Source organism: Phoxinus phoxinus (assembly GCF_949152265.1).
Source record: "Phoxinus phoxinus genome assembly, chromosome: 17".
NCBI classification, from domain to species: domain Eukaryota; kingdom Metazoa; phylum Chordata; class Actinopteri; order Cypriniformes; family Leuciscidae; genus Phoxinus; species Phoxinus phoxinus.
In genome coordinates this window covers 3,286,171-3,308,025 of record NC_136892.1, presented here as the reverse complement: position 1 = coordinate 3,308,025, position 21,855 = coordinate 3,286,171, and the positions used below count along the sequence as shown (strand labels likewise).

Sequence of the window (21,855 nt, the reverse complement as noted above, 5' to 3'; positions counted from 1 at the left end):
TAAAACATAAAATGGCCCAGGATTTGTCCTCTCTCGGCCTTCATTGTCGTCTGTCCTCCGTACATCCTTCTGGAGCTCCTTTGTGGGACTCAAGAAAAAGACTTTAGACTTTGTTCAAGACTGGTGTCACTCATTAGCCAGGGTTGCCGAGTTTAGCTGGAGTGAGATTTTTTTGGTAACCCTAATTTTAAAAATATCAGTCTTTGTTTACTTAGTATAAACCCTGATTTATGCAACAAAAAAACTAATAGAATGGAAACGTTTTTTCAAAATGTACAATTAATGTATTGATTGCACTATAAAAAAATAAAGATTGAGGTGATTAAATAACAAACATGTAAAACAACAACATCAAAACAATAAGAAATCTCAAAACAAAAAGGACACATAATAGTTTCTCCACCTCCCCAGAAAACCACAACACACAAGTTTCACACATTAGGCCTGTTGTGCCACAGTGGCAGGAGTCATGTTACCTCTGCAGGAGTCATGAGTCGTTCATTGCGTCTGTCACGTGACAAATGAACGAAAGACTCGGAAGGTAAATTAATTATTTATGTTCCCTGTAAATAATTTTTGACTGCATTATAATGATTTCTTAATTCAGAATATGATAAAGACTGCGTAGGTGGATGTGTTAGGGGAATTTAGCTGTTAAAAAGTATAACATTTAAAGCCCCTTGAATGAACGAAATGACTCGAAAAAAGATTCGTTCATTTTAATGGACGAGATTGAACAAGCGAGTCAGTAAAATGATCCGAACTTCCCATCAGGGTGCCATCAAGTGACAGTCTTCGTGTCAGTCTTGTTTAGGCCAATAACTGAAAAGCATCCGCATTTGAGTGTGGCAATCTGGGCAACCTTTGATCATTTGGGGAATTTTAAAATGCCACTTGCCCGATTTGACAAAACGTAATTTGTACCATGAGCCTATTTTTATTGAGCAATTAGCTAGCCCACATAACGCACGTCAGACAACGTTTGCAACTATAGTTGAAGTCTGTACTCTCGGCACACACACTGAGTAGGCAAGGCTACGTCTGTAGTGACAAGGTACACCATTTTATTTTCTGCTTACCTTGATTGTCATCCAAACTTTCAAACGTGCATCAGTGTGTTCTCCGACTCCTAACATATGCTCCGAACTCTCTCTGAACTTCTCACACGCAACTGACGTATCAGGTGCAAGGGTTTCAGCGAATCAACGATCAGAGAATACTGCAGTGTGAACGTTGTAGGCAGATGCTACAGCAGTGGGCCTTAAACTCCTCTCCTTAATATGCTCACTGTGGTCTAGTCTCATCAACAGAAAATTAACGTATTGAGAGGGGAGACAAATGGATGGCGTGACATTTCTTGTCCGTGAGCATGAGATTGATGCTGAAAGCGTGAGTGTCACGCCAGAGAGTTGGCAACCCTCCATTAGCATTCGCTCAAATTTCCTTTGCAACATCTCCGGGCAGCTATTTTGGGCGTCCAAGACCAAGGGCCTTAAAATGTTGAGTAGAAACCGTCCTAAATTTGATCTTGCGATCATTTCTCAAATGTGCATATGTGTGATTCAGATGCGTACGCCTCTGTTCCAGAAGTGAAGTTTATAAATTTTAAATGATCTTAAAATTGTGCGCAACTGAATGGTTTCCGATCTCCGCTTTGTAAAAGGCGCCTATTTAATGCCATTGACATATAACAGAGCACCAGTCAACGTCCAAATCCAAATACTTGCAGTACTCCCGACTCTCTGCCACAAGGAAAAGTGCATACGTCTGCTCCGACCCTGTCATGGCGCTAAGCACTTTTTCACATCAAAGACCATTTTTATAAACATGAACGTTGGCCTGGCGTTTTATAAACGAGGCCTTAAGTCCTATCTACTTGATTGGGAGAATCCTGAAATCCAGTTGGTAAAAAGGAATGCCAGCCCCAGCTGACAGATCACCAAAGACACAAAACATAAGTTCCACAAAAAGTATAATTTATTAGGGTGGAAAAAGATTCATGGTGCCCCAAGGGCAAAAATAATAAACAAAATAGACTTATAAATAAAACGTATAAATTACCTTATCGGGGAATAAACTAAATTACAAAGATACTTCCCTAACTCCCTTTAAATAAACAAATCGCAGACAAAGTCAAAATAAATGGCAGGACACCCCTATGCTCCTAAAACATGAGAAAGAACCAAATTAAATCATCACAAACAAACGAACATGATCAAAAGAAGGTGTGGCGAGCAGGACGAGGTCGAGGGACGTGAGAGAGATACGAGACCGGTGTGTCGCGCCGGTGTCGTTCATCATTAATCACGCCACCGGTCTCGCGCCGCTCTCTCACGTCCCTCGACCTCGTCCTGCTCGCCACAGAAGGTTTTGGGATCTTTCGACAGGAGGAGGAATCCGGAGCTCTTCCCGCCACAAGGCCAACGCCAGAATGAGCTCCTCATCTTCGATTAGCGTCGCCCTTTTAAAGCGGCGCATCAGTAGAGTAAGAAATTAATGAATGAATGAACAATGAATCTTCTTGGCAATGATTTTTCCGGTGTGGGTCGTCTTTCCCTAATCAAATGCAATGATTGGGTAACAGTTTTGCATAACATAAAATATCTTGTTACATAGTTAGTTTGCCAACAAAGTGAAACATTTATGTGTATTAAACAAACATTATTTGTCACAACCAAGACATATAAAGCATAAGTACTTGGAGTTATCACAGTTATTATTGACAGGATAACTTACAGTGAATTTATTTGTTCTTATAGGCTATTCATCGTTCATCCGGTCTGGTCTCGTCTGTTTATTTCATTTTGTTTGTATGTCAAGTTAATCTCTAACCATCTCTTTGTCGTCTTTCCTCAATTGTTATTTGTGTGTCTTTCAAAGCAATATTTTTCTTGTCTATCTCTCTTATTTTTTTTAGGTGGAAGAATCAGTGTGTCTGTTTGACTTGAGTGCATCAAATCTGTTGATTACTCTTCCTGGCTCAATCGAGTTAACAGATTCCTTTTCAATTGAAAGAACATCAAGTCTTTCCTGACCCATAGTTCGCCTCAACCATGTGTGCAGGTGTCTCAGGGCACTGAACGATCGTTCACATGTACAACTGCTGACAAGCAGTGTTAGTACAATCTGAAAAAGTTTTTTGAGAGAGGGGAACCTGTCACAGTCCAGCAGGCGGTATAGAGTGAGTATATCTGGAATGCTACCTTTTTCCTTCTTCCAGATTTACTTTTGGATGTTTGTGCTACCCAGACACTCAAACATTACCATCATGTAGAGCACAGGAACACTTGCACAACTTCACCCTGAGGGCTACTGCAACAGGTGTTCCCATTTCTTCAAGACGCATTAAGACAGCACTGTAGTTTTCTAGCATTGCGGTAACAAATGCAAGCTGACAGGACTAGCGGGTTCTTGAAAGCTGAGCAAGTTCATGGCCACGTAGTCCAAATTCGCCTTTGGCTAAGCCACACCCTAGAATGTAGATTGACCAATCACAGCGCAGCCAAGAACGAGCTCCCACAGCGGTCCGACACTTTCTCACAGCGCTCCATTGACTTTAACACAGGCGTCTCTTATTTTTGGTCTCGGCAGGCTATTACCGTCGTAGTTTTATCAGAAATATGGTTAACCGTTGTGCCTGGGGCATTTGTAACACAGATACGCGTTTCCCAGAGAGGTTGGAGGGGGGTGTCCGTTTTTCCCTTCCCAAAACCGAAGTCAAATCCTGACAAGTGTCGTCTTTGGATTAAACTGTGTGGACGTCCTCAGTCAGCGAAACCCCTCAAGATCAACAACACACTTTTGTCTCTAAGATACATTTAGCTTTTAAAGGGGTCATGACATGGTTTATTTTATTTTATTATTATGTTCCCTTAGGTGCAATTATAGTATTACTATAGTTTTTTTTACAAAAAACTTTTAAAATGTAGTGATTTATGACCTTTTCCCACCCTGTTTCTCATCCTCTGGTTCAAACAGTCTGTTTTGGGGGTGTTTCCCCTTTAAGAGTTCAGTGTTAACGCCCACTGTTATGATTGGCTAACGTCAGTGTCTATGCATCGATTATTAACGCCCCCAGCCAGAACGTTTGAGGATTCGGCGTAACTGTTTAATAGCGGCTGATGCATGCGAAGCGATGGCTCTTGCAATGATAAAACCTTATATGTTTGAGCCGGAATCAGATGAGGAATCAGAGGAAAATGAACCATCACCACAACAACGAAGACTGGATCAGCCCGTGTCCACATGGAAAGTGAAACTATTTTGAATTAATAAAAAAAAATTAACCAGAGACACTTGAAAACGGATTATTGTTGCATAATTATCCTATAGCTTCATTTGCTAACAGTTTAACATTATTTAACTAATTCCAATGAAATGATAGGGTGTACCACGGACAAAAATGCATGCACAGACAGGCCATCTTTGAAGATGCAGCATTGATAAAGGCAACATTTTTAATTTTCTATCACATGTAGGCCTACTAGAAAGGCGACATATTTTCAAGATTCTCTTATACAAATGTGTTTATATTAGCCATGATAAAAAGTAAGTTTGCGTCGTCGTTATTGAGCCCAGAATATCGGCACGGACTTATCTTTGAGCAACAGTTTTCTGGCAAAGCCAGCATCATATTGGGATTTTTTCCTCAAAACAGTCATCCTTCAAATGTATAGAACACTGTCGTGACTGGGACGTCCGCAAAAAATAAAGTGCATCCATTTTTCCCTGACGACTGGATCTTTCAGCGTATTTAAAAAGTAGTTTAAAGTTTTAAATACATTACTTACAGTTTGCGTCGTCGTTGTTGAGCCCAGAATAGACGGCACGGACTTATCTTTGAGCAACAGTTTTCTGGCAAAGCTCAAAACAGTCATCCTTAAAATGTATAGAACAAACGCTTAAACTAACACTGCCGTGACTGAGACGTCCGCAAAAAATAAAGTGCATCCATTTTTCCCTGACGACTGGATCTTTCGCAGCGTATTCAAAGATGTAGTTTGTCCACAGCCAGGAACAGCACATCTGCGGCGTCGTAATCTCCCTGTACACAGACCCACTCGCTCTCCGTCGACTGAACACTCGTGAGGCGCGCGGCGCGCGGGCGCGACAACGATACGAAGTGAGCGTAGTTGTCTTGCGCTTTAAGCGTAGCTGTCTTGTTCTGGAGGCGGTCATATGCAAACGCTGGTACGTCACTTCGTACCGTGACGTCACTTCTTACCGTGGATCCAGAACGAGCTGTATTTAGAGCTTGATTAAATAAATGATTCGTTTATAATGGGGAGGACGTCTTAAGCTATGAAACTTGCAGGACGTTTTAATGGTACAAAGACCTCTTATACACCGAAAGATCAAGGCAAATTTGGTTTCTCATGTCATGACCCCTTTAACCTTACTGTGAAGTTATACTAGTTAGACAGTTTTATGCTGGTTTAGGTTATGATTTCGGTTCTCTACCCTAATTGTTGATGCGCTAGCACACGCTGCTAATAAATACAGCTTTATACTCGCGTAGTCCGTTTGCTTTGTAATAACGATTATAGAAGTGAATAGAGACCCAGCTTTGCATGAACAGTGTTGCTCTTGATATTGTTAGTCCCAGCCTCCGTCTCCATTAGGATATGCGGTGGTTCATTGTTTTGACTGTGACCGTTATGCTTTTGCCTCTATTTGGATGCCTTGTTGTTGCTTGCGTTTATGTCTTGAATATAGCCTTCGAGCGCACACTGCAGCCCCTTTTGCCTACTTCTATTGGACACTTTATTTGCTGCTTTATAAAAGTTTGATAAAATTTCAGCAGGAAGAGCCGTCACAGCATAAGCCATGTTGATACCAAACCAGAGCCCAGATGAAGTTGACGGACGTAGCAACAGAAACTAAGGGGGGCGGGGCTAAGCCAAAGGTGAAATGTTTCTATACAGCAATCAGCTTCTCATGGTTTAAGGGAGAAGTGTTGAAAAATGTGTGAACACATTGTTCCGTTTTCTTCCCACGGAAAGGGCAACCAAGTGTACAAAGGATATTACTGTGTTTCACTTTTGTTTGTTTATTTTTCACAAACAGATAACCAGGTAATAAACTTAAAATAATAAGAAATACAACATTTAAATTTTACATGATGTGCATACTACAAACAGCCCCAGTTCTTTACCTCAATAACACAATAACAATAAACAACAATAAATAACATTAATCAAAATACAAATATATAATAATATTAATATACTATAATAATAATTTCATAATTTTCATGTACACGCTTCACACTTCAAACATTATGCACCATACTCAAGTCCTACCAAACCTATGCAAGAGTCTTTTCTGCAAGCTAGAAACTACAGTTCCCAAAATGCCCCGCAGCAAACCAGGAAGAACAACGTTACTTACATGAAATACCGGTCCGCGATTCATACTTCATCAAACATTTATAAAGCTAAAGAAAGTAAACATGAATGGACACGTATGGTATAGCAATGTTATAAGTAAGTCTAAATGTTAGCTTTATGTCCCACGGCTACGCCACCTCGTCAACTTAATAACTTTGGAGCATAGCGTCATCTTTATCAGTTAACTAAACTGCTTAGATCTACTGGAGCATAGCGTTATCTTTACACAACGGACATAAACACAGTACAACAACATAGCATGGTGACAGCAGACAACATGAAGCGTACATTATAAAAGCAGACAAGAAAACATTTGAAATTAAGAGAGCTTACCAAGTGGCTGCACACCGGGTTGAAAGTCATTATAAACTAAATGAATCGCGCTTCCTTTTCACGTAGTAAACATTTCACATGTTTCACAGCACACTCTTCTCTTAAAGAGGCACTACACTATTAGGCTACTAAACCTCAAACGTTTCCCCATAAGTGTTACTTGCAACATTTGTAGCTCTGGTTTAAGGTAAACATTTGATTAAACATGTAAATAAAAATAACAAAACTTCACAAATGACAGAACTCAACAGAAAACACAACACACATACTAGGCATTCAAAAAAATCTGCTGCTTCTTGACGAGGTTTAGTTAATGTGCACAGCAGTGTATGTAAATTACTTCCGGGTGATTGGCTCGGAAAAGAGTCTGCACACCACCAGATACGCGCTCATCACAGATGGACCGTAATACGTCTGAGCTACACATGTCAGATTCCCAACTCGTAGTGGAGCAGTGCCTCAATTGACCTATCGGTAAGCCCCGCCCCCCTTAGTTACTGTTGCTAACTCGGACAAACAAAAGGAGTTGCTATGACAGTTGTCAATGTGAAAACCTTGTCCCAAGATGTTTTTGAAAAATTTTGGACACAGAAGGACCACTTCTCTTCGAGGAGCATTCAAGTGGGACTTACTTATGCCATGGAGAGATATATAAAAGATTTTAAAATAAATATGGTGGGTAACAAGATTAATTTGGAAACAAGGGTTTACAGATCACAATGCAAGTGGGAGAAGCCTCATGTTATGGTCGTCACAATCACGTATGACAACATCCAGGATCAACACTGTTCATGTACCAGGGTAAGACTAAATTCATTTGCATTTAACTAGTTTAATATGGAGAGGCACTGAAATGTAGACTATTGTTTATGTGTTTTTGACCTACACACCTGAAGTGAGAACAGTTAGCTATTTAGGTTTGTACGTTAGCATGGACTCACTAACTTTAATTGTAACTTGTATGTTTTCATCTTCATTGTGATTGGGGTTGAATCCTTAGGAACCAGGTTACTGCGCAGAAGTCATTGATATTATAAATAAACCGGGCTTCAGTCGTATTGCGCAGATAATTGGTTCGTTCGCACAAATCTTATCATACTTTTTAAATGCACTGGGGAATGTGCGCACGGTACGTTGATTCAATACATGAATACCCATGCCCATCCTCTCAGGATACCTGGATTCGATGTCACAAGTACCCGAGGCATATCACTTTACCATTTTTGTAGCATAAACACCATCAAACCGATGAGAGCTTCAGATCTTGCAATGTTTCTCTATGGCGCTAAAACCTAAAGAGTTCCGGTCCTCGTGCAACTGATACTCAACTGCTATTGGCTCATCTGCATTCGAGGGGAGGGGCTTATCGATTGTCAATTGTGTTTGTAATTGACCCTTCGCTAAGTCACGCCCGAAAAATCGTCATTGGCCAATCGTGGCTTAGCAACCGTAACTAGGTGCGGGAGGTCTGGCAAGCTTTCGAGCGAGGGAAACATGCCGAAGCGTTGTGCGTATGAATTGTGCAAATCTGATACCCGGTATCCCTAAATGTTTGGACGGTGGGGTGGAATTTTTTCCCTTCCAGAAACCTAAAAGCCGAGGGGAGAAATGCCGGGCGTGGATCAAGCAGTGTGGGACGCCCCAATCACAACTAATGTCCACAGGATTAACACAAACACCTATTGCTTGGAAATAATGACGGTTCTTTGTTCATAATGCATATATTTGAACATAAAATAAGACGATTAAAGGAAAGATTAAAGTATGTGCTCACTGACATACTTTAAAGGTGCTCTAAGTCACTTTTTTTACGTTAACCGAACAGCTTCGGAGTCATTGGAATAGTTATATGACTTTTTTCGGGTTGAATGGTGGTCGTCTCGCACCCCCCGAGCGCCTGTGAGCGGAAAAACCAACCTTGCAACTTTGGGCCGCGTCAGAAAGTATCGCGTGATATCAAGTCTCGCGATGTAACAAATTGCTGTACGGCACTCCACACGTACATTTATATGATATCATTCTGAGTATCATACATACCTCAGTTGACATGGCTCCGTGCGTTCGCCGGCGGCTTCTCTGAAAACAAATGTACGTGACCAGAGGGAGAAGATGGGAGGGGGGAAAGTTGCCAATGGTTTTACGACAGTTTTCTCAAATATCTATTCCGAAACTATAGGGGGAGCTCTACAACGAAACCTGCGAGAAAACAGCGAAGACATTTCCAAACCTACTGAGTGCTGCTTTAAAATATATTTAAGCATTTTGTTAATCGACGGCCTACTACCCCTGAGTAACTTTAAGGTTACGTTACCCCAGTCCGATCGCAGCTCTCCCGGTGTTCGTGTTATTCCACAAGATTTATGGATAAGCTGTTTGATTTATAAGTATTAGATTATAATTTATTTTCACATTTTACTTACCCTGCTGTGCATGAACAGCTGTTCCTCAATTTGTGTGTTTCCCATTTGAATGGTCGGCGAATGAGGCGCTGCTGCTTGCGCTGGGACTAACGTTAAGCCTACTTAGGCTTTAGCTTCAATTTTGATGAAATTATTCTCTAATCGGTTGCATATTATGTTGTGTATATATATGCCTCGAATGCACACTGCAGTCCCTTCTGTCTCGCTCTCTCAGATATTTCATCTGTTCGCCAAAAATGACTACCGGTAATTATCTCCTTGGTAATGTCTGACACCGGTGCATACACACTATAATAGACGTGCCAGGCGCGAAAGCCTGCCAGGCGTAGCAACAGTAACTAAGGAGGGCGGGGCTTAGCGAAAGGTCAATTGTCTTTGCATCAAAAACTTTTAGATCTTGAAGGCCCAGTAAACGTTACATCACTTTACCATCACGTATTGTACGCAAACAGCTAATTGTTCTGTGTTCCCATCTCCGGCCTTACTGCCAGTACAGCATACATGTCGGATAACTTAATTTCCTTCCTGAGCTCCTCATTAACCTCTTCAGCAAAGCTCTGAATGAATTTTGTTTGAGACAGGAGAGAGATATATAGTTCTGAAGGAACGGATCAAACTGAGACAGCGGTTTGAAGTACTGTAAGAAATGTCCTTTCTTCTCACTGCTCTCTCCTTTACTATGCCCCCCAAAATGGTGTACCGGTACCTTGTTTTAATAGAAGTCCTGTTATTGCAACAATGGGACGAAGGTATTCACGCCTTCCCTGGATTTCATTTACACGGGCTGAGTGCAGTTGCATGCATATCTCCATACTCTTCTGTACTCTTAAAGCCTTGCCATGATGGCACTGTGAACTGTGTTTTTTTCATGTTCTCTGAATGAACTGAGGACTTCGAATTTGCAATAGCAAAATGCTAAATTTGTATCTATTGAGAGACAAAACTGTCATACCATTTTGAGTTGAATGCTTTCATTTGAAACTTAAATTAGCTCATTGGATATTGGGCAAGCTTCACTTATTTAGGGCCTGTCTCAGTCACCTAGGTCATCCTTCTCTTTTCTGGCTCTCTCCAAGTCATCTCCTGTTCTTTCCACAGTCTCATGCTCTTCCCTTCTGGATAATCCCAGATTTAAAAAAAATTGAGATTCTGGGGGAATATATTTGATTTAAGTTAATGAGTTCAGATTCAACCCTTTGTATATATATATATATATTTGTAACGTTAGATATTCAAGGTAAATTGAAACCCAATACTTACATTTAAAATTATAATCTGACATTTTCTCTCAAAAAATCCAGTCGACCATGTTTGAAAACCACTGGCCTAATTACAATGCTAAGTACAGAGGTCGTTTTTAAACATGAGTCTTTCGTAATTTTTCAGCCTGTACAGAAAATGACAGTGTGATTGTGTTAATTCTGAATATGATTCTGAAAAGTTCACCAGTGTGTTGAAAATGTATGTAGAGTAAGTAGAACTATATATATTCTGCACACAGTGACAATAATGTAGCATGCATTAACTAACTGAAAAACTGTCTCCATGTCAAAGGTGGTTCTCTGAGTCTGCTCGCTGGCTGGTGCTGAACGGCCGTTCTGAGGAGGCACTGAAGCGTCTCCACCACGTTGCTAAAACCAACGGCAGGCCCGAGATGGCAGAAAAGATCACTTTAGAGGTTCCACATCAGCATAATTAAACACTATACTTAACGAAAGTTTAGGGTTGTTTTTTAAATTATATTTATTCATGTGATGGCAAAGCTGAATTTTCCATTTTTCATTACTCCAGTCTTGAGTGTCAAAAAATCCTCCAGAAATCATTCTAATATGCTGGTTTGGTGCTTTTATTATTTTCTATTATTATTATTATTATTATTATTATAATAATGTTATTTCAGTTGAAAAAGGTTGTACTGCTTAGAATGTTTTGGGAAACTTTTGAAAACAAATTTTTTTTTCAGGATTCTTTGATGAATATAAAGTTCAAAAGTTTGATGAATATAAAGTTAATATTTATTTATTCGAATATTTGTAATTATGGGTCTCATTCATGAAACATTCGTAAATATGAGTAAATATGTGAGTGATTTGCGCGTAAAGAGACCTTCCCGAAAACTGATTCACAAATATTTCGTAAACGTCAGATGTGATAGTGAAATGTGTGTGTGTTAATGTTAGTGTGTGTTAGTGTGCACGCTCATTCTCAATTACCATAAATCCCGCCCATTAAATCCGACTGACAACTAGCATCATATTATGACACCAAACTAAGGATTTCAACATGTCTTCTTAAAAAGCTAATGAAAAAGAAAAATTTCTCATTATTAGATAATATTTTATTATCAGAAGTTCATTCAAAACGCCACATTTTATTTTCAAGCGTACATAGGCGTATCAGGTCCTAAAAAAAAGGAAGCTTGGCAGCAGATGCATTAATTAATGGAGTTTCATCTGTTAATCGAACAGTCCCAGAAGTGAAGAGAAAATGGTTCGACGTGAAGCTCGACTGCAAAAAACGAATTAGTTCACTTCGAAAAAATAAAGCCCAGCCCTATGGAAAGCAATTAATTATTTGATTAAAGTGTTCCGTTTGCAGATGCTATCACTGGCTGTCATAATAAAAGTTAAATGAAAAACCGTATGTAATTACTATATATAATATTTTTTCAAAATGCTGTGTAAATATGTACCCGATTAAGGTGAATTAAAATGCAGCCTTATTAATGAGCAAAACGTTCGGATGTTAAACGCACTATTTACGCGTGGCTGGCAGCAGGTGGAGATTTCTTTCGTACCAACTAACATTTGGAAAATACCAACATTTTAATGAATCCGAACCACTTTACACACGATTTACACAAAATTTGTTCTGCTCTTGTTTCATGAATGAGACCCAATGTGTGTATTTACTTTCACTTATTTAATGCATCCTTCCTGAAGATGTTTAATTTTGTTAATAATAAAAAAAGAAAAAAAAATGAACCCAACTTTTGACCAGCAGTGTAATGTGCTTCATGTATGTCGTGCTGATGTTTAGGTGCTGGAGTCACACATGCAAAAAGAAGTTCAGTCTAGCAAGAGAATTTATACTGCGTTAGATCTCCTGAAAACACCAACCATGAGGAAGATATCCATGTGCCTTATGGTCGTCTGGTAAGAGTCAATGTTTCAATGTCTGTATGCAAGAAATCTGGATGGTGGTTACGCCTCTTATTTTATAAATATAAATACATAAATCTACATTAATTATATAAAAATCAATAATAAAAATATCGACTGTTCTTCCTAACAGGTTTTCGACTAGCTTTGCATATTATGGGCTGGCCATGGACCTGCAGAAGTTTGGGGTGAACATATATCTAATGCAGGTCATCTTTGGGGCGGTAGATTTTCCCGCTAAACTGGTTGCTCTTCTGATGTTGAGCTTTCTGGGCCGACGTTTGACCCTAGGCTTGTGTCTCCTCGTGTCAGCATCTGTAATATTTTCCAACATTTTGGTTCCTAAAGGTAAGACAATAGCTCTCTTTCTATTATGATGACATTGTCGCTACAATCATTCACCTAATGCAACGGCTAATCACCTAATGTGATGACACGGATTTTAAAAATAATAATTATAAAATGTAATAAACCCTGCTACCTCCCTACAGGCTTCAGACATTGTTGGATTTGGTTTTCAAGTAATCCTGAGCACATTAACCCTCTGGTGCACTTCAGTCATTTTTGACCGAAAATAATTTAGTAAAGGTTTTGGCACTTGTCTTGTGAGCAAAAACAAAAAAATCATGGGCGTGATTCGAAAAGGTTAAATGGTCCTGTAGAAAATAATGGTCACGCTTGTATTCCTCGCGGTCAAAAATAACCAGATTGGAAATGAATGGTAGGCCAATTTCATCTAGTGAAAATATTTAGTAACGCATCCAAACCAAATCTTACTGAAAGCTACATTTTTGAGATATCAACCTCAAATTTGGAACACAACTTGTTTAGACTTAGTTTTGAAAATATATGTCATGTAAAAATTGAAAACAGTATTTTTATAAATTTTTCATAACCATAAACAAACTTCTATAACTTTTTTAAGTTTTCAAAAAGAGACCAAACTTTAGAGACAATTCTTTCACAAGATTTATGACAGTTTAAGTTGTTACCGACTACAAAAAGTGGTTACTGGCAATAAATGGATTATAACTAGAGCATAAATATAATATAGTACCATACAATCCCCTAAAATACTAATTATGAAATAAATAAAAACATTATAGAACTAAAATATAGTACATTTATTTTTTTATTTTTTTTATCTGTAATTTGTGACCACCATGGGAGGAGCACCAGACGGTTGATTCGGTGGTTCAGGTGTGTCTGTCTGATTATGGTTGGAGCCAAACTCTGGCTGCGTTTACACTTATTAACATGCGATCACTATGATGGATCAAGCTGATCGGATCATTAGCCAATCAGGACACCGTGCGTTTACATTTGTTCATATTAAGTAGCCTCTGTATCAGGATAACTGATCGGATTTCTGTTTCCTGCACAATATTTAAATTAGGTCTGTAGCACGACACCAATAAGAGTAAAGATTATACAAATTAAGCAATGTCCCAGTTGCTTTCACTCACTCACTTTACTTTCCTGTGCAATCTCCAGTCTTCGATCAAATTACGTTTTTTGAATAAAGGAATATTTCCAGAGTTGATCATACAAAAATAACTGGGTTGATCATGTTAAACTGTCACATCTTCGATCATCGGGGTTTAAGGTTATAGCATGCAATGACTATATTAACAGAAATGGGAGATTAATAAACATGCTGAAACCATAAAAACATTCAACATTTAAAACATAAAAAAAATTAAAAGTTTATTCCCATTATTCCTCTGGCAAAGCAGCGCACGCTCTTCATTAAGATCTCATGATCACAGCTGTGATTGTACAGGCGATCCCTCATTCAGATAATGTTGCACAATTAAAATGAAAAATCACACACACAGTATCATGTAAGTCTAAATAAACTGTTTTAAATATTGACGTTTATTGTAAGGTTAAAAAAATAATAATTTATTGTCTAAACTGCGTCTGGCCATTATTTTCTGACAGCACGTGGGGAGACTGGGCGGGGATTTATATGACGTCCACCTGTGAATGCACACACACACACACACACACACGACGGCTGATTGCGTTTACATTACACTGAGATCCGATCACAATGCGTCCTCGACTACCTCCGAAACTGGACACGCTGATCGGATAACATTCCCATCAGAAGCGCGTTTACACTCGTCTTTTCAATGTGTATGTGGACAACATCCAGATACAGGGCGCATGTTAATGCCAAGTGTAAACGCAGCCTGCGGGATGAGCCGGACTAACAAATCTGATCCATGAAGTGCTCACTTCACAACTTGCAAGAGTTAAAGGATCTGCTGCTTATGTCTTGGTGCCAGAGACCACAGAACACCTGCACAGGTCTTGTAGAGTCCATGCTCGACACATCAGAGCTGTTTTAGAAGCACGTATTAAGCAGGTGCTTTTAATGTTGTGGCTAATCAGTGCAATAGACAAATTCAGCCTTATACTTTTTAGTACTGAAATGGGTAACACTTTACAATAAGGTTCATTAGTTAACATTAGTTAACTTCATTAGTTAACATTAACTAATAATGAACTGCACTTATACAGCATTTATTCATCTTTGTTAATGTTAATTTCAACATTTACTAATACTTTATTAAAATCTTGTTAACATGAGTTAATGCACTGTGAACTAACATGAACAAACAATGAACAGCTTTATGTATATTAACTAACATTAACAAAGATTAATAAATACTGTAACAAATGTATTGCTCGTTGTTAGTTCATGCTAGTTAATACATTAACTAATGTTTAATAAATGAACCTTATTGTAAAGTGTTACCCTGAAATGTATCAGAGGTGTAACTGGTTGTTGAGTACCTGTGAATGTACAGTACACATGTTGTCTGTTCTGCTTTAGCACCCGATTCACTAACAAATTAAGCTGATCAGGCAATGGCGCAAATATGCCACCACAAAATCTATGCTGAATCCATGCAAAAGTCAATTTTTATTATTTCCCAAGAAACAAGATTTGGAAAAAAGTTTTGTTAAATGTCATGTGACAACACAAGCTACAAAATCACACACACGTGTGTCTAATATTGATAATTCATACTGACTGCTAATGAAGCTGCTTGTCATTGCAGAAATGCAGTTCACGAGGACAGCGCTTGCCGTTCTTGGGAAGGGCTTCACGTCAGCGTCCTTTACTTGTGTCTACCTATTTACTGGAGAGCTTTACCCTACTGTCATCAGGTCAGAATAAACATAAACTATAGAATCTGTCTGAAGCATCCAAATGTTTTAGTTTTGTTTAAACCATTAAGCTATTATGCAACTATGTACAATATAGTACCATGGAATCTTGCACCATAATACCATTGTATATGAATATATTAATTCAGTATCATGGTATTGTTATCATATAACATCACTGTAAAATGGACGGTACATACATAGACCTACTAAATATAAGTGCCACAATATAGTAAAATCGTCTCGGTTACAAATGTTTCCCTGGTTCTCCGAGAAGGGGAATGAGATACTGCGCCCTAGGGAGCTTTGGGGAACGCTTTCAGCGCGACCGGAGTCTGAAGCATGTGTCTAAACGTGACAATAACATTGGCCGGCGATAAGCTATGACGTCACTACCGGTGTGACCAGAGTATAAGAGGGGTGCCTGTGTACATGTCAACAACTTCTTTTGTCTGAAGGAGACATGGGCAGGCATACCCGAAGCATGGCAACGAGACGCAGTGTCTCGTTCCCCTTCTCAAGGAACCAGGGTTACATATGTAACCGAGACGGTCCCTTTTAAATTAGAAAATTTTGACACTTTGGGGAACAAATACAGACACTGCAATGCTGAAGGAATGAATGCCGTAACATAAATTATATGATTCCACGGAGCAAGGTCCGGAGTCACCGTTCCCAGTCTTAAGGCCATTGCACACGGAGTCCGAAATTTTCGTATGCGTTTTTTCGTATTGGTGATTCGGTGGCTCTGAATTGTCAAAGCACCAAATCAAACTGCTTGTTACGGATGCGAAAAACGCAGAAAATCTAACCCGTTTCGATTTTTTTTTATGACGGACGAAAGTTTCGGAGGCAGTGTGCAAGTGTGATTGACATAACGTGATGTCGTATTTATTTTTTAACGTGCGAAAATTTTGCAGGCGAATTTCAGACTCAGTGTGCAATGGCCTTTAGATGGTGCGCACCGGCGGCTGTTGTGAATATTCCTTAGGGCTAGAAACCCCGTCTACACACCCCACGGGCAGAGCTCAGGGCCTGGTATTCTTACGAATACCTTCAAGGTAATATGGCCAAGGATAAAGAATATCCTGCTTGTCACTTCAAGGGACACTGGCGAGTGGAGGTCTCAGAAAAACCACTCTCAATCGAGCGGAGACCTAGCAACACAAGGAGGCTCACAGAGAGCCAACTACGTGATAGTAACCGAGGGGAGCTCTTCGAATGGAGACCTCAGTAAGATGACTCTCTAAATGAGATCTACGCTAAGGACTGCTTACTAAGAAGGCTAACAAAAAAAGCCTACAAGCCAGTCTACTGCCTCCACTGAGCTCTCTTCTCTTCACTCGGCTTTTGCAACCTAACTACACTCTGTTAAAAGATACCAAGGAGGCTCACAGAGAGCCATACAACTTGGACATGTTATGCGGAGCTCTGGGGAGCGAAGGTCTCAATTTTTGCCTTAACCGCTCGGGCCAAAACCCCTCTCCTCGGACAGCACGCCAAATACGCATACTTCTTTACTCTATTTGTAAGTGTGAACTCGTGAATGTAATGAATAGAACTTTATTATTGTAGTAGTGGTACCAGAAGGAGAACATAAACACTGCTAAGGTACAATGAGCTGAATGAGAGAAAGCAAGACATGAAAAAAAAACCCTGTCACGGGTTTGCCAGCTAGGCTCTCTCACCTCCACCACTCTGCGATCCCTCTCGCCGAAGGACTAAACACACACACCTGTCACCAATCACTCTCCTCCGCATAAAAGCACACACATCAGTTCACTCATTGTCTGGCCTTTAACTAGGAAAGACTCTCTACGATCTCTCAATGATTCCTGTTCTGCTACCACGATTGATATCCTTGTGTATTTTCCTCATGTTTCCCTGTGTGTTTGTGGATTATTACCTGTGATACTCGCCTGCTCCAGCGCAGCTTCACTGATCCGTTTACACAACACCATTTTCAACTAAAAACGGAAGACTTGTTATGCGTTTTGGGCGTTCATTTACATCAACAACGTCATTTTGATGGCTTGAAAATCCAAACTTTTGAAAACTGGTTTCAAAGTGCAGGTTTTTGAAAACGACAACTTTATCTCCGTGTAAACTATGAAAACTACTATACAGGTGAAAATTGAAAAATGAGAATATGGTGCAAAAGTTCATTTATTTCAGTAATTCAACTTAAAATGTGAAACTAATATATTATATAGACTCATTACATGCAAAGTGAGATATTTCAAGCCTTTATGTGTTATAATTTTGATGATTATGGCTTATTTATTTTTCTATATTCTAATTTCTATATTCACAATATTCTAATTTTGAATTTGGGGTTTTCATAAGCTGTAAGCCATAATTATCAACATTATAACAAATAAAGGCTTGAAATATCTCACTTTGCATGTAATGAGTCTATATAATATATTAGTTTCACTTTTTAAGTTGAATTACTGAAATAAGTCAACTTTAGCATCATAATCTAATTTTTCGAGTTTCACCCGTACAATCACTTTGTAGGCCAAAATGGGGAAACGAATTTGTATTTTAGGTTTAAGTTATATATCAGACTAAAGACGGAAAGGCTTAAAACTATCTTAGGTGTCATTAAAAGCTCTCTTAGGTTAACCCAACAATGTATATGAAGGAACATACACAAAATTTGCAGTGAATTGCACGTATATTATATTCAACAACACAATCACCATAGTTACAAATGAAACTATCGAAATAATCAGGAAATGTTCAGTGGTTGGGGGATGTGGACCAGAAAAGAGAATGATGAAACTTAGCTGACGATGTCGGCAAACATGTCTTTCTTTACAAAAGGACATCGCCAACTACTTGTCTGGCATTAATAATACAGCATGATAACATTGTCATCTGTACAAAGAAAATAAGTTTCCGTTTTTATCACATCGTTGTCATGTAAACGTGCCCTGAGGTGTGTGCCCTGCTGTCAGCATCATTATTCATCATATCATACGTATCATCGTCGGTCTGCTGTTCTCCTGTTTACTGCGCGTCTGCTGTGTGACCACAATAAAGTGTTTGTCTGGACTCACTTAATACCTTCCCAGTGTGTATTTACTGACAAAGTGAATATAGCATAGCATATTTTCTAAGTTCAAATAGAGATATATTCTATTTACACTATGTAAAAAGTGTAACTAGATAATAAATAACTACAATGTAGTTGTTAGATACTATAAAACAGTATGCAATAATAACATATTGAGTGTAAATTATTATATTTATTAAATAAATGCCACCTTATTAGGAGAATAAAGCCCTCCCTACATGACCTACCCCTTACCCTACCCGATAAACACTTTATTGTTAAATCACCGGTAGGCACTTTAATTCCACTTTTCACATTTGTGACCCTGGATCACAAACCCAGTGCACGGGTATATCTGTGGCAATAGCCAACTATACACTGCATGGGTCAAAATTATCCATTTTTCTTTTATGCCAAAAATCATTAGGATATTAAGTAAAGATGTTAAATGAAGATATTTAGTAAATTTCCTACCGTAAATATATAAAACATGTATTTTTGTGAGTGAATGCAGCACAATCGTGAACATAAATGCACAACTTTAAAGGAGATTTTCTCAATGTTTACATTTTTTTGCTCCCTCAGATTCCAGATTTTCAATAGTTGTGTCTCGACCAAATATTGTCCTATCATAACAAACCACACATCAATGAAAAGACTATTTATTCAGCTTTCATACCGTATAAAGCCATTTTTTTTTATTCTGGTTGAAACTCGTGTCAGAAGTTTCTTCTACGTGCCACGCCACCGCCTCTGATACATTACAGGCTTTTTTTGTCCATCCCAACCAACCAGACACTGGTGGGTGGAGTTAGTGTAAGCTTGTGCCAACAAGGAGGACTATTTGCACTTGGTGTAAATAAACACTCGAAATGTTATTCCATGGTGTACGTACACTGACTAAAAAATGTTTGTGGTGAAGAAAATACTACAGAAACAAAACTATGTAATTTCTACATGAAAAAGTTATGTCAGGCAAGAATGAAATAAACTAAGTAAATCCTATATTAGTACTCAACTTTTCTGATACTGGTGTTCCCATCATGCACTGGGCCTTGAATAATTAATGAGGTTGATTTTTCACTGTTTTCCAGCTGTATTTACACTGTTTCATCATTGCTTGTGTTGTTAGGATTAGTAACTTGCCATTTTGTGACATTTGGAGTTAATTAACGATCAATCAAATGTTACCGTCATTGTGTATTGAGGTCTCTGCGTTCAGAAGTAGTGCTACTACTAATTTGTTGATATGGTGTCTCACACAATATATATTATGTTATATACTTAGATATTTCTAATTAAAGTAAATACTTAAAAAGTTAGGTTTAATTTAATGTTATATTGTTTGAGTGAAATGTATTGCAAAGGAAACTTCAACTAAATAGATATTACTCAATCTTTTACTAGCCAAGTTAAAATTACTTATTTTCTTTGTTAATTTTACTTAACTTAGTTAAGTAGAGTTTAGTTAAAGGGTAACTCTCGCCAAAATTGCAACCTGCTCTTTTTGTTAATCTACCCGAGTCAAACATTCGTGTAAAAGCATTATTAGAATGGAAACGCCACTTTTAAGATTGACCGTATTTTCGTTTTGGCTCAAAATGGCTTTTGAATGGGAGTGCATGGGGCACTTCTATGATAGCATCAAAATCGCTGTTTTTTAAACACTAATGCGGCTCGACACAACATGAAACTGTGCTGGAAGTGTCACCAGCGGCTCTTCACATGAATAGGACTCGATTTTTCGATTAATCGATTTTTAAAATGTGGTCGATTCAAAATCGATTCTCAAAGGCCAAAAATCTTTTTTTTTTTTCATATTTATTTATACCTATCACCCAAAAGCCAGTATTAGTTTTCCTACAGTGTTCATAGGCTTGCAGCCTTTATGCTACAGGTAATGCTGTGAGATTTTATGTTAGTTTTCTCTTAAACATAAAATAACCTGATCCTGATTGATCAAGGCATGCGACTGTTCTGACTTGTCTAATTTTCAGCATCAATTTTTCATCTTGCCTCAAAATCCTGTCTATTCATTGTATGCATTTGAAGTTGGGTTTTAATGTCCCCAAGAGTACCTAAAATAAAAAAAAGTTTAATATACAGGTTTGTGGCTCTATTTCTTTTTTATTAATTAACCACTCGTAAACTTATGTTCAACGTTTAAAAATAAATAAATATAGGATTTGTATTAAATCTATATTCATTGAGTCGAATCGGGAATCGAAATCGAAATTGAATCGAGAATCGAATCGAATTGGAACATCTGAATCGATACCCAGCCCTACACATGAACTCCAGCATTGACTACAGTGTTTGTGTTCACAGAGTTTACTAAAAAGAAAGGTTTTGTACGACTCACTTTATCAGTCAGTGTTTCTGGTGGCTGGAATTTTGACAGTCAGAAGTAGTCGATCTCCGAATGCAACGTTATGAACTGACTCCATATGAGGAAATGTCATGAACTCTTAATTCCAATGTAAAGCAGGATAACTCAGACACTTAGAATTTATATGGAAACAAGCTTTAGGAGTTTTCCATCTTTACTCTCCTCATGTTACGTTGCATTCGGAGATCGACTACTTTTGACTGACAAATTTCCAGCCACCGGAAACACTGACTGATAAAGTGAGACGTACAAAACCTTTCTTTTTAGTAAACTCTGTGAACACAAACACTGTAGTCAATGCTGGAGTTCATGTGTAGAGCCGCTGGTGACACTTCAGCACAGTTTCATGTTGTGTCGAGCCGCATTAGTGTTTTAAAACAGCGATTTTGATGCTATCATAGAAGTGCCCCTAGCTCTCCCATTTTGACCGAAACCGAAAATACGGTCAATCTTAAAAGTGGCGTTTCCATCCTAATAATGCTTTTACACGGAAGTTTGACTCGGGCAGATTAACAAAAATAGCCTAGGTCGCAATTTGGCGAGAGTTACCCTTTAATCCCATAAGTGAGATTTACTTTAAAAATCTGTGTGCAAAAACTTGCCAAAGAAAAGAAAAATGAAGTAACTTTTACACCAAGCTCTCTTCATTGTTACTCCAGTTTTCATGTTTGTTCCACAGGCAGACTGGCATGGGCTTCGTCTCCACTATGTCCAGAATAGGATCCATGGCCGCCCCTGCTGTCCTGATCCTGGATGAGATCATGCCGGCTCTGCCTAGCATTATATACGGCGGATCCGCTGTCATTGCTGGATTAATAGCCTTTCTGCTTCCTGAAACCCACAACATTCCTCTGCCTGACACCGTAGAGGATGTAGAGGAGAAGTGGTAATGTCAGCTGTCTCGATCAGATCATGTGAT

General features: G+C 38.7%; 1 protein-coding gene across 1 annotated transcript in view; it reads left to right on the top strand.

The window, feature by feature from the left end:
• oatx (organic anion transporter X) overlaps window positions 1–21,855 on the top strand; it is a 35,249-nt gene that overhangs the window by 12,203 nt on the left and 1,191 nt on the right. The window contains exons 5-9 of the mRNA XM_079585001.1: window positions 10,697–10,820; window positions 12,182–12,297; window positions 12,437–12,651; window positions 15,378–15,486; window positions 21,616–21,822. Of these exons, the coding sequence (XP_079441127.1) occupies window positions 10,697–10,820; window positions 12,182–12,297; window positions 12,437–12,651; window positions 15,378–15,486; window positions 21,616–21,822 (771 nt within the window). The remainder of the gene's footprint in view (window positions 1–10,696; window positions 10,821–12,181; window positions 12,298–12,436; window positions 12,652–15,377; window positions 15,487–21,615; window positions 21,823–21,855) is intronic.